Source organism: Temnothorax longispinosus, chromosome 9 (assembly GCF_030848805.1).
Source record: "Temnothorax longispinosus isolate EJ_2023e chromosome 9, Tlon_JGU_v1, whole genome shotgun sequence".
NCBI classification, from domain to species: Eukaryota; Metazoa; Arthropoda; class Insecta; order Hymenoptera; family Formicidae; genus Temnothorax; species Temnothorax longispinosus.
In genome coordinates, this window is record NC_092366.1 from 960,508 (window position 1) to 974,028 (window position 13,521).

The following is a 13,521-nucleotide window of genomic DNA, read 5'->3' on the forward strand; positions in this document are numbered from 1 at the left end:
AGTAGAACGCGATTCGTAGGATTCCGAAAAGGTTTAAGTTTAAGTAGGGCAGGTTCCGCAACTGTTTAGGATAATTGTGGTCGTTAAACGTTGCGGTCGGGCTTATCTAAGGAAACCCCGAGCGAGAGAGAAAGCGGAGAGAGCGCGGCGTTCCTATGTCACGTACATCGGACAAGGGTGGAGTCGTGGAATTAGCGTAATTATCGTGCAGCCGAGTGCGGCCGTGCCCGAAAATATCGTAATCCGGCAGGGCGTGGCGTTATCGCGGTCGTTAAAGATAACCGACACGGTTTATCGGGAAACGTTGATCCCAATTATTGCCGCCGCGCATTCAATATGAATAATACGGCGGGATTAGGAAGTCGTGTATTATTCCGTGTATTATATGCACGGCAAGCGGAACTCTATCCAAGTGTTGTTTCGGGCTCGCAAATTCTGCGATCGATTACGAAGAGCAAATATCCCAATGCATAATACAAGACGAAAAAGAGTAGAAACAAATAATAAATGCTCCGTAATATCATATTAGCATATATTCGTATAAGCTGTTTCGAATTTAAAATTTTTTATCAGGTTATATCTCAGGTTTTATCCGGTAATCAAATAAATGCTTGTTAAATCTACTTCTATCGGCAAAAAGTGGACGTCGTCTTTTCAAAATTTCAAGATTAAATGTACAAGTCTGATAAAAAAAAGTCGATAGCACAGAGAGATACTTTAGTATTATACAAGTTTTCCGGGACATCTTGTATACCACGCGACGTCTCTCGATACGTTTGACATTTCACGACGCTTTCGATCGCTACGTTTTATAGATGGCAAGTTCCACCTGCTTCCCACGGGAGAGCTTCTGGTGCACAGCCTCGAGTTCAGCGACCAGCTGAACGGCTACAGATGCCGCACGATGCACCGTCTCACGAGACAAGTGGTCGTTAGCTCTATGGCCAACATTAGGATAGCAGGTGAGTCTCGATAACGCCGATAAGTTTCGAAGAAAACTACCGATGTGCGCATCGCTGGAGAAACGCTGTTTGTGACGCGCCGAGTTTTCTGCATTCTGCTTCACAGATCACAGAGGCGTAATGCCTCCCGTGATACTCGAAAACTCCGGTGTCGTACACGTCGCCCAGGACGAATCGACGTCGTTAGTCTGCGTGGCGCAAGCGTGCCCTTCGCCCGAATATCGGTAAGTGTTTGCGAAAACCCTCCAACACCCGCGACCTCAAGAGCGAAAGCACCGTGCGTTACCTGCTATGCTTGCATCATAATTTTCAATTCCTTATCGTTTATTTATTTAAAAAAAATTGAAAAATATTTTTTGAAATAAATAAGGTAAAGAAGATATCGAGAAGATGTTGAGAAAAGGTGCTTTTTATCTATCATTTTATGCTTTCTTTTCCCATCGCGTGTAAAAATCAAGAATCTTTTCAACGAAGAAAAAGATATCGAGAAGATGTTCAGAGAAGTTCTTTATATTGACTTTGCGGTAGTTTCTTTTCCAATCCAGACGCGTCGAACTTGCGGCAAGAAATTAACGTCCTCTATATTCTCTATATTGTAAGGAAATACACGTGCATATACGATCGCTCGTCGCGACTGCGAATGCGTGCGAGAAATAATCGTGAAAAGAGATACGTTCTCGTTTTATAAGTTAGCGGAACAAAGTGAGCAGAACCAATTATAACTTATATTTTTATTTATTGCTCTTGTTGATAAAAAATTGCCAAAAAAAAAAATTTGTTACTCGCTGTATTTAAAGCTGGACCTCTAACGACACTTCTTATACGACAGATTCATTATCACTATGTGGTCTGAACGTTGGACACGGACACGTTGGAGATCGAGCACGAGCCGAGAACCGCTGTGCGCTCGTCGGACATACCCTTTTATTTTCTTTCCCATTTTTTATCTTATTTATTTAAAAATTTAGAAAATAGTTTCCGAATCACAGAAATAGTCACCTCTATCCCTCCCAAAAATACTCGCATTCACTTTTAAAGTATTTATAGATAATATCGTACCAAGTAAAAAGATAGTTTTTTAAATAATATAATTCAAAACCTTATCAGAGATTCTTATTTATAAGATTCATAATTTATAATTGTCGAAATTCAAAGTGTCACTAATTTCTCGACTAATTTTAATTCTAATTAATTAGAGAAGATACCATTTTCGAGCGGGCTGGATCTTAGTAACTTAATAATAATATTTCTGGGTGAATTTTGTATACTATTTCCAATTCAATAAACTGCGCGCCGGTTATTTATATTATATCAGTCTTAAAACACTTAATTTATAGTATTGAATTTATAGTATTGATTTAAATATCGACACAAAAATATATGTGACATATTTATTTAATCACCTCATTCCATCACCGGTGATTGGCAAGGCGTAAAGCTCGATTACCAGTTACCATCGCGTCGTAGCGGTGAGATGTGTCAATTACATACAATCAACCAATCAAAATTTCGAAACACAGTTTTAAAAGTATTAAAAACAAATTCCGTTTTCTATTGCTCCTGAGTGCGTGGACAGTGCACAATCTCGCAAGTACCCAGTTATTTTTTCTATAAATTTTAATATAAATCGTGAAAATGAGAAGAAAATTGATTCTTCGCCACGTACAAGAAAGCATTTCCCCGACGATCGGTTAGGAATATTTAGGCTTCTATATCGTACAGCGAAAGCTTTCGGCTTTCCAGCGCGTTTTGTTTTACACATGCGTACGATATCGCGGTGACGGAACGTTGGCGATCGTGATGCGATCTCGAATTGCGAGGGGGATCAAGGCTGCCGCCGGTTAGTCGGCCGACGGTGCACAAGTGATCAGCTGATCGTGCGGCACGTGCTCGCGGCGCTTAACTGACCTAGCCCTACGCGCGCGCGAGTACCCGGGCGCGCTTACGCGCATAGTACTATGCTTTGAAACGGTGAATGGATGTCGCGGACGTGTTTTTCTGAGACGCCGTGACTCAACGAGAAATACCAACTGATATCAGAACATCTTATAAGTTAGCGGAACAGAGTGAGCACAGAACCAAGTCTAAATAATATTTTTATTTGTTGCTCATTTGTTGCTAAAAAGTTGCCAAAAAAACAAATTTGTTGCTCTGTAAGCTTTCTTAAAAAATGATGTTCCGCTAAAGGAAGATTAAGTCAGCGGGACAATATACATATAGCAACGAAATTGAACACCATGTAAGAATTTGACAGAAATCTTGATAATCTTGAACGTATGTTTAATTTAATTTAATGAATATCTGAAATATATTGTATTATTTATATAAAATTCTATTTTTTTTTTCAGCAAAAGATAAAATAAATTTTGACGCAGTTGAAAAATTATGTGCGCTTCGAATTACGAAATTATTATCTAGTATTCCAAGGCACTAAGCAGTTTCTTATTTTAATTAACCATATATTAAATTCTTTCATAAATACAAAATTAAAAATTGAAGAGCGCATATATTCTATATGGCACGCAACATTTTTTTTAAGATTGTGGAGAAAATAGCTACAAGAAAATGACTACAGTATTGATAAAAATTTTACAACTTCTAATGCTTACACATGCATAGAATTAAACGCACATGGTTTATTAATATTAATTGAAAAATTACAAAAAATTGATCAGTTTACACCTTGGCTATATAGCGGTCAACCATGCGAAAAAATTTTCAGTTTTCTATAGAACTGGGGAATCACGGATTGCGAAAATTATCACTGTCAGACGGTGAATTGAAACGCGAATTGTGTATTTTATCGTCTACTTCGAAAAATATCGCGACCACAATATTCGTCAAAATGCCACCATTATAACCATGCAATCGGATGTGATATCGATTGAATATATAAGGCATAGTTGAATCGTCGCAAACAAATTAAAAACTGAATTGCGCGATTTGCTCACTCTGTTTATAATGTATAACGAAATGCTTTTCAGATCAGTTTTCAGAAACAATTGCTTCATCTCTGTAGAGCTACAAATCCATTTTCTATAATTTTATATAATTAATAGAATTCAACTCTCCCCTCTCTCTCCTCGAGGAGGGAAGCTTGTAAAAGTTCTACGTTTCAGGAGAAGTTCTATCGATCTTAAATATCGGTCTTAAACATAAAATACAAACAAAGACGATTTTACAATTTTTTTAAATTTTGCATAAAAGTCGATAATAACTTTTTTATTAGAATTCAAAAATAAAAGCTATAAATAAAATAGAAAATTAACTTATTAAAGGAACTCTAGACATTTCAACGCACAGCTAACCAGTCTAACCACCCCAACTGCCCCAACAAAATGTAACATGCCGTAAAAGTTAAATTGATTATCGATTTAAGTAGATTCACCGTTCTAATAAAAAGTTGTGTTTTGTGTTTTAAGACTGATATACAATATAAATAACCGGTGCACAGTTTATTGAATTGGAAATCTTTATACTATTATATAAAGGAGAAAAGTTTGTTCCATTTTGTTCAGGGTAATCTTAGAAACTATTTAATCAATTTCAAAAATTTTTATACTGGTGGATAGCTTATATCTTCCTGAGTAACATAGGCTATGTGTCATTGTGCTACAACCCAATTTAAAAAAATTCAAAAAAAGCTTACAAAGCAAGCTATAAGAATTCACAATAAAAAATGAAGATTTAAATTGTAACAACACAAATAAAATTGTTTAGACATATCGGATACAGTGGTACGTCCTATTAAATTTTTTAAACCTCGAAGTCATATTAAACTACTGGACGAGGATTTCACTATATTACACCCAAAATGCAAGGTCAGGAGAGAAGCAAAATGCTAAACGGGTTTTAAGGCGGAGTCTACGCCTTATTGAGAAGAAAATGAAATGGTTGAGATGAAAAAACAAATGGAAAAAGAACCATTAGTTGACGATATCACCAAATGGGCTTAGATAAATCTGATACATGTTCAGACTCTAAAAAAAAATTAACTGATTTTAATTTTAATGAATTAGAGAAGATACCATTTTCGAGCGATCAAAGGATTTTTCTGGAAATCCCTTCCTTTAAATGACTCGAGAGCAAGTTGCGATTGCAGTCCGTTATTCACACTAATAACAAAAGGAAAAGCACTCACCGTCAGCCGTCGCTGCAGCTCGCCATCGGACGATTCTCTGCTCTCTCCGCGTCGATATCGATTCCACCTTCCACCCCATCGACGAACGCCGCCTCCGTCGTCTCCGTCGCCGCCGTCGCCTTGTTCACTCACTCGCGCGCGCACGGACCGCGAATCGACCGGACAATTATAACTAATTGCGATCGCTAATTAGCGCGATAGACTGGATCGTCGAACGTGCCCCGTCGTCGGTCGGCCGCTCCGGGCGGGCGCGTTTCCGCGCGCACGCGTTTCCGACTCCCGGAGGGCTAATTACACACTACGCACTACACAGTCATCCCGTGAACACGCAATGAATCGAGATCGCGCACGACACACCGGACACACTTTCGGCCCTTCGCGACGGGGCAACGAGTTTATCCTCACGACTGCTAGCGTTTAACTCCGGTTTCTGGTAAAACGCTTCGGAGTTCACATTCATCAACGTTCAGAGTGGTTCGAGGCTTCGGGCAGTTCGGGCGAATGTAGCCGATCATGCTTTCGAATTCCTCCGTCTAGTCGCTCCCTGATCTTAATAGAAAATAAACCTAAGCGGAAAGGGAATCGGTCAATCACGGTTGAACATTGTCGAAAACGCGTGTCCACCGTTTTAAAAACTCGATCTCAACGCTGTGATCGATCGATTTAATTGCTTACTATAGTCAAGGACACAAAATTGCATAGGCTGCATATGCATAGCATAAGACCGCTAAACCAATGAGCATCTTATTATGTAAATTAATATGGCGACTTTAGGCTGGATGCTCATTGGTTTAGCGGTTCTTATGCTACGCTTAAGGCCATTGCATGTAAACCAAGTTTTGGTTTGAATCATAAGACCGTAAAAAAATAGACCACGCACAGTCGATTTTTCTTCTCGCGCTTGAAGAATAATCGAGTGTGGTCGATTTTCTTACGGCTTTACGATTACAACTAAAACATTGTTACGTGCAATGGCCTTTTTATGCTAAGCTATGGCTGAATTTCTAAATCCATTGCCAGCGCTGAAAATCTATATAGTCTACGTCACGTGTACTATAGATTTTCAGCGCTGGCAATAAATTTAGAAACTCAGTCTATGCATTTTGTGCGCGATGGCCTTTATTGCATTATTGCTCACATTTTTTCTATGTGCCAGCGACGAACGACAGCCGATACCTTTCTTTCGCGTCCCCGACACGACTCGCTTTTCATAAAAATGCGAAATATACATTAACGTTTAGAAGCAATTAAGGTAGTCTTTTCGCAGCACCTATAGTCAAGTAACAGTCTGTCATGAGATAATTGAAAACAAACATATTGCAACATACCAATAATTATAATAATATAAAATATGATTTTACACGCACGATTTAATCGTAATTAATTATCTACTAATTAAAAGAATATCACAATACAGTAGTGCGGTTGAACTCGATTTAGGTTAGAATCGAGTCCAACCGCACTACTGTATTGTGATATTCTTTTAATTAGTAGATAATTAATTACGATTAAATCGTGCGTGTAAAATCATATTTTATATTATTATAATTATTGGGAGGTTGCAATATGTTTGTTTTCAATTACCTCACGACGGACTGTTACTTGACTAGGTGCTGCGAAAGTGTCCGCGGTGTCTGCGTTAATTTTCGGAACAATTGCCACACCGCACGACGTGAAGCGGGGACGAAGACGAGGTGCGCGGTGCGCCTTACATTCGAGCGCGAGATATTCACGGAGAACTAATCGAACGTTCATCATATGCGGTGTTATTTAGCATCCTTTACTTACGTCCGCGCGCGAAAACGTAATTTTGGGGACTGACCGACGAGAGTGCGAGAGTGACGTGTGACGTCAGTGACGAGTGACGAGACCGACCCGAGCACGAAGCACGACGGGAAGACGCGAGAAGGCCCGGTGGGAAGAGGGGGGCGGCCCATTCCGGGAATCAACTCGCGGCTCGCGGCACGGCGATTCCTGGAATCGCGCGGAGCGCGAGGCAGAAGTAAACAAACTAACAAACGCGCGACGACGACTGTTCAACATTTTTACGAAAAATTCCTTTGAATCTACTAAATAGACATCGATAAATATGGTAAATATTTGACGATAATATTACGATAGAATCTAAAATCTTAAATTCACCTGGACTCGATAGCGTGTGTGTACATATATCGTGTGTCATAATGTTTATAGTAAAAATGTAACATAATAGTACCATATGTAATTTGTTTCAAAATCTTTATTAAACGTAAATATACATTACTGTAATTATATATATTGATATAATGTAATGTATTAGATTACATTGATGTAGGTGTATAATTACATCAATACATGTAATGTAATTATAATTTTGTGCATACCTGTTGGATATTTTAATGAGATTTTTAATCTAATTCGCTCTTATTCTACATCTTACAATAATAATAGTACGTGTGTAATACGTGACTTATGCATTTATAAAACAATCTACAATTCGTATAAGCATTCAGAATAAAAATGTATTTTTTAATTTTCTGTAGCTATTGGATATTTCAGTGGAATTTTTACATTACATGCCAGAATCTTAAATAATAAATACACATATGGAATGCATGACACACGCGCACGCGCACACGCATGCGTCTATATAAAACGATCGATAATTGTGTAAAAATTCAGGAAATATAATAGAAGTGTATTTTTACTTTTATAAACCACGTAAAGCCCACTTTTAACGATGTAGGTACATGTATAATAATTCGCGTCGGATTTCAAAATAGAATTCCATTTATAATTCCATATACCGCGTATTTTAATATATACGTATTTCATACATATTTTATATACGTGGCGTATTCTGATTCTTTAAATGTTTATCGTGTTACACGGCACGTAAAATGATAAATAGAGTTCTAGCCTGAAATGTGATGCGAATTATAAATCGTCTAAAGTGGATTTAATACGAAGACCGTTTGCAGAGTCAGGAATACAGTATATAGAAAATATATTTATATTAAAAAATACATACGTAATATCAAAATACGCGACATGTACAATTATAAACAGAATTCTGAAATCTCACGTGAATTATAGATCGTCTGAAATGAACTTAATACAGAAAATATTTAAAGAATACACAGAGCAACACCTAAAATACGTAATATTGAAATGTGTGACATTAACACATATATGCAAAATATGTGTATGTAATATCGAAATGTGAGCGATTAGCGATATATCAAATTATAAATAAAATTTTAGAACTTGAATTTATAGATAAATGCTTTCGTGGTAAATTTCACGAAAACATTTCTCATCTTACACGTAAACGCAGCTTCTAACATGCAGTTTTTCTACATGTGATGAATAATTTAATTCCTTGTTTTTCTAGTGACATGTAACGAAGTTGAAACATTATATAGGTATTCACGACATAGCGTGTAAGTTGAGATAAAATGTCTGTATTCATACGAAATAAATAAAACGTTAGTTTTATCTGAACGATACGTAAGAGAAAATGCAGAATTATGGAAAATAACAGTGCATCTCTAAATACTAAAAGAAATTGAAGCATGTTAATAACATAATTTTGCTTTTTTTATACGAAAAACTATTATTAGCTCTTAATTCGCAATATTACAAGCATTTATATATTTACTGTCGCGATAATAAGAACCATTACCTGTTCGTTTTATAAGAAATATATTAAACGAAAGGCAGAGGCAGGAAATGTGTCGTGTATTATACCGCTGTACGGAATCACCGTGTCGTTTTAAAATTTAAATAATGTCCATCGTCGTAGAGAGTCTCGTATAACCGGCGCGTAGCAAGAGAAAAACGGTGTCTCGCGCGTTTCCCCGCAGCTTTTCCCATTACAAAGTAATCTCACGGAAAAGCGAAGCGAGAGATCGTCCCTCGTTACCCGCGCGCACTGAGAATGGATTTATTCGTTCCTACGCTGCTATTGCCGCTACTGCAGAGAGAAAGAGATGCAAAGGGGGCACTCCGCCGTCCACTTGCCGGAGATCGTCTTTCGAAACGTCTCCGTACCGGGTGACACAAAGATGAACGTGAGTGCCTTTGTGCGCCGAAAATCGACACTCGAGAGAGACGAGTAAACGCGCGCGAGCCTATCGTTTCGTGCGCGACGCTGCTTTGAGGCATTTTACATCTCCGTAGACGGGAAGGAAAGGAAGACGGCTACGCGCGCGCACACACACGCGGAGGACGTCCAATCCTTTCCTTTAATCCTCCTTCTTTCTCCCTCGGAACTCGGGACGAATGAGATTCGAGAGGAAAAGGACTGATGATGCTCGGCGAGAAATGGAGGAGGAAAAAGGGCAAAGACGAGCACCAAAGTGCTCGAGAGAGAGAGAGAGAGAGAGAACACGGGGCGGGAGAGGAGAGGAGAGAGCGCGATTTTGATCGGAGAAAAGTAGGAGCACTCGATCGTGAAGCCTCGCGAGAGGGTGGCACAATCGGAAGCTCTCCATGTCGCCTCGACTCGAGAAGAGAGAGAAAGAGAGAGAGAGAGAGATTCTCGCTGGCTCGCGACTCGGCGTTTTCCGAGCGGAGTTTTACCGGCTTCTCCACCACGGCTACAATCGAACGCCGTACTTTATCTTTTGCCACTTTGCAGAACGGGGAATTTGACAAACGCTCTTTTATCTAGCTGCGTTCCTGACGCGCGTGGCGAATCGCTACATCCGACACGCGATCCCACATATCTTTCGGTTCTGATGGGAGAAATATTTGCATATTTGTTGCGTAAACGGGATCAGTTTGTGCTGTCCGTGCGCATTGCACAATAGAACCGAACAGAAGAAATTGATAAGGTAGTCAGAATAAACGGAGAATGATATAGAAATTAAACGAGTGATTTTCCCAACGCATTCCAAAATTTGAACACATAATCAGAAGTTTAATAAGAAAGATCCCGTATAAACTCCGAAGAAAATCTTTTTCAAGAGAAACGGGACGGAGAGGTTAGAGCAATCTGCATCCCGGATAGTGCTCAATGAAAGACACTTTCCTCTCCGTGTCCGCTCCTTTCTTTTCTTCCGAGACCGCGCGGAAAGCCTGGCAAAATGCTCGGCGAAATGAAAATTTATTGGCAATATCGCGACATGGTCGGGTAGGGTTGGCCCAAGCCGGGGCCGTAGCTCTTCTATGAAAAATACATTCACGTAATACGTTTCAAGTCGTCCACCCCTCCCCGACGGGCGGTCGATTGTCTCGCGGGACCGAAACGCGTGTACCGCGCGCGCAGCGGCGATTCCGCTCGTGAAATACTACCGCGTTATTAAGACCCGCATTCGGGAGCCCGCCCCGCTCCGCGCCCGCGGAGGAATGCATTATGCGAATTTATATGCGCGCATATACGAGAGGCATGCCGTAAATTTGTCGCGAGATTTATGCGATGCCGATATATATCCCGACGCTCGATGTATCGCGCGAATAACGGCCGCACGCAAGCCAATCGATTCGAGAGCATCCGGACAAATCGCACGGATAAGATATCCTCTACCTCGGAACTCCGCGGAATTTATTGAATTCCCATGGACACGCGCAACTTTTAAGTACTTTTACGACACGCCTTACCGTACTTCCGAACTTCTCCATCTAACGACTCGGCGATCCAAGTCCGATCGGCCAACTTTCCAACTAAATTTTTTACACGGGCATTTAAATTGTGTGATTTTACTGCCGAAACGTTACACATTACAATCTTAATAAAACCTTACAAATAGTTTTTAAAGATGTATTCACATAAAGAAGTTATAATATTTATTAAAATCTAAGATGTTTTATTTCTAAAAAAAAAAAAAAGAAAAAAAATGCAGTTTTCTGTAAAAAACATCGCCACCTGGTCCTCCAGGTTGGGGGTTGTGCGTGGGGCTGACAATCGGAAAAATCTAAACAATTGCGAAAAATTTAACAAAAGAAACCGGACAGTCCGCACGAAGAGATGAATGGCAGAAAATTGTTAAATTAGGCCAAGGCTGATTTAACCTGTAGCGCCATTGCAGAAGAAGAAGAGTTACTTACTTTTATTATCTCGAATGTCCATTTTATAGACACGGTTAATATTTCATGCACATCTCTGTAATTTAAAATATTAAGAAATATTACACTTTGCAACTTGTCAAGTATTCTTAGGAATAATACGGTGAATTTCTGAACCACCGTACATTGGACAATTTCTCATACCGCCTACATAACTCTTGTTTCTTGTGAAAACTTCTTACAAAATTCTCTCGTAGCACAGTTAAATTTCTATAAGTCTGAATTAAACATTGAACGGAATTCTTTGATGGATTATGAATGCGGAAAACGGGAGAACGCTCCTTATGTTCCTGAACGATTCAAAATCCGAGCGTGCTGTCCGATCGGGAACTGTCAGTGACTCCATAGAGAGAGGATCCTGGGGATAAACGCTGCTGGATGTCGTTTCTAGGTCGACGTATCCGAAAAGCCAACGAAATTGAACCGCTCTCCCCTTTCGTGCCCCTCTTGCCGCCTCTTTGTCGCGCCAACTGCTTTGCCTTTCGATGAAAAATTATTCGTCAACGAGGTAGAGTGCGAGAGACAGAAGGGGGGCACTGGGCAAAGTGACAGAGAACTAGAGAGAGGGAGAGCAAGGCAGACTATTTGGAGATTGTGTCAGTCTATACGCTGTCATCGAACACTTGAAACCATCGCGTTGTAACTCCGTTGAAAATCGATTATGCGACGAACTTGGCAAGCGAACGCGATGGAATATTATAAATGCGCGATCGATGAGTACAACAATAGAAATCGTCTTGAGATATAAGCGGCATTTGAGGTGACATCTTTCGAATCTGCCTCTATTTTACACATTAGCGTTAATTTTATGATCCTTGTAAACAGTAATTTATAATTTCCATTTAACGAAGTGAGTTTTTTTTTATTTTTTTTATATTTTAAATTTAATACATATTTCTAATTTAGGCGCTCTCTAAAAATTATCCCATGCAAGCCAAGTTCCTAAAATTCCTAAAAACCGTAGTAGTTTACGAATGTTATTAAGTTGAAAGCATTTTCGACGCTTTCGCTTGCAGGTGGTACGCGCAAACAGGAGCAGAGCCAATGTTGGTACTCTCCGGGCCCAGGACCAGACTTCTTGGTACTGTGCTGGCCATTGAGGCGGTAACGTTAGAAGACAGCGGCGTGTATCGCTGCTCCGCTTCTAATCCTGGTGGCGAAGCGAGCGCTGAAATCAGGTAATACCTAAAGATTAAAAATTGTCAAATAAATTATTTAAAAATGTCAGCTCTTTTACATCATCCGAAGTTCATTTATTATTCATACGAGTGCGTTTCAATTACGTCATTTTACTTTAATCGCTAAATTATCATTCCATGAATTAAAATTTTAATAATATCGGTGTCTTTGTTACAATCCCAGGTTAATCGTGACGGCGCCTCTTCACGTGGAAGTAACGCCTCCATTGCTCAGTGTTCACTTAGGGGGCAACGCCGAGTTCAGGTGCGAGGTCGGCACGCATCCGCAAGCTGGACCGCACTTTATCACGTGGTACAAGGATGGCCGGCAACTTCCAGGGACAGGAAGGCAATCGGAATTACTGAAGCTCAACGGAATCGGAAGGGAGGACCGCGGCATGTATCAGTGCATTGTGAGAAGGTCGGAGGGCGATACGGCTCAAGCATCGGCGGAACTTCAACTAGGCGGTATGTAAATACTTTCTTCGGTATCCGTCTTTCCGTTACGTGTCGCAGGGACATCCGAGAAATTTACGCAAGCTTGAATATCAAAGATACGATATGTGCCAGTGGAAAAACGTCGAAAATAATGAAACACAAAATAATTAGAATATTCTGCACGTGTAACCGACAGAATCTCCGTGCTTCGTTTAAATATTAAGTATACTTTAACTAATTTGGAAGCATCGAGGAAGAGGCATCGTGCTCGTCTTAGCGAGAAATAACGTTATGTAGATAGGGATAGTTCAACTTTAGACGAGAGAGGAGCGAGGAGCGACGCGCTCCGCTCGAGCAAGGAAGAGACATTTCATCGATTAAATACGTTAACTATTAAAGGCTCAGCGTAACGATCGTTCGTGCTTCACGGTTTCACGCGGAAAGTACTAATAACAGCGTTCCGATCGCGAGTGTAGCATCATCCCCAGAGATCCCATATAATAACGGAGACGTCTAGTACGGTGGCTCGATCTCCTTGCGCCAGGATATTGACCCGCGTCTCTCTCTCTCTGTCTTTGTGCCTCTCTCTTTCACCCTCGTGTCATCCTCGAAAGGCGCTGTCAAAGGTGTCCCAGCGAGAGAGAAGACACCGCGCACCGATCGACAGCCCGCGTTATACTACCTATCAAATTACACAGAACTCGATTACTCGGCAAAGAGGCGGCCGCTGCCGCGTGCCGAGCTGCCGGCCGAA

General features: G+C 40.3%; 1 protein-coding gene across 6 annotated transcripts in view; it reads left to right on the forward strand.

Annotated features, from left to right (window-relative positions):
• Positions 1-13,521, forward strand: part of Dscam2 (Down syndrome cell adhesion molecule 2) — an 89,236-nt gene that overhangs the window by 53,866 nt on the left and 21,849 nt on the right. For all 6 annotated transcript variants that reach the window (XM_071787843.1, XM_071787847.1, XM_071787842.1 and 3 more), the window contains exons 4-7: positions 816-962; positions 1,069-1,186; positions 12,168-12,329; positions 12,514-12,797. In XM_071787843.1, coding sequence (XP_071643944.1) covers positions 816-962; positions 1,069-1,186; positions 12,168-12,329; positions 12,514-12,797 — 711 coding nt within the window. The remainder of the gene's footprint in view (positions 1-815; positions 963-1,068; positions 1,187-12,167; positions 12,330-12,513; positions 12,798-13,521) is intronic.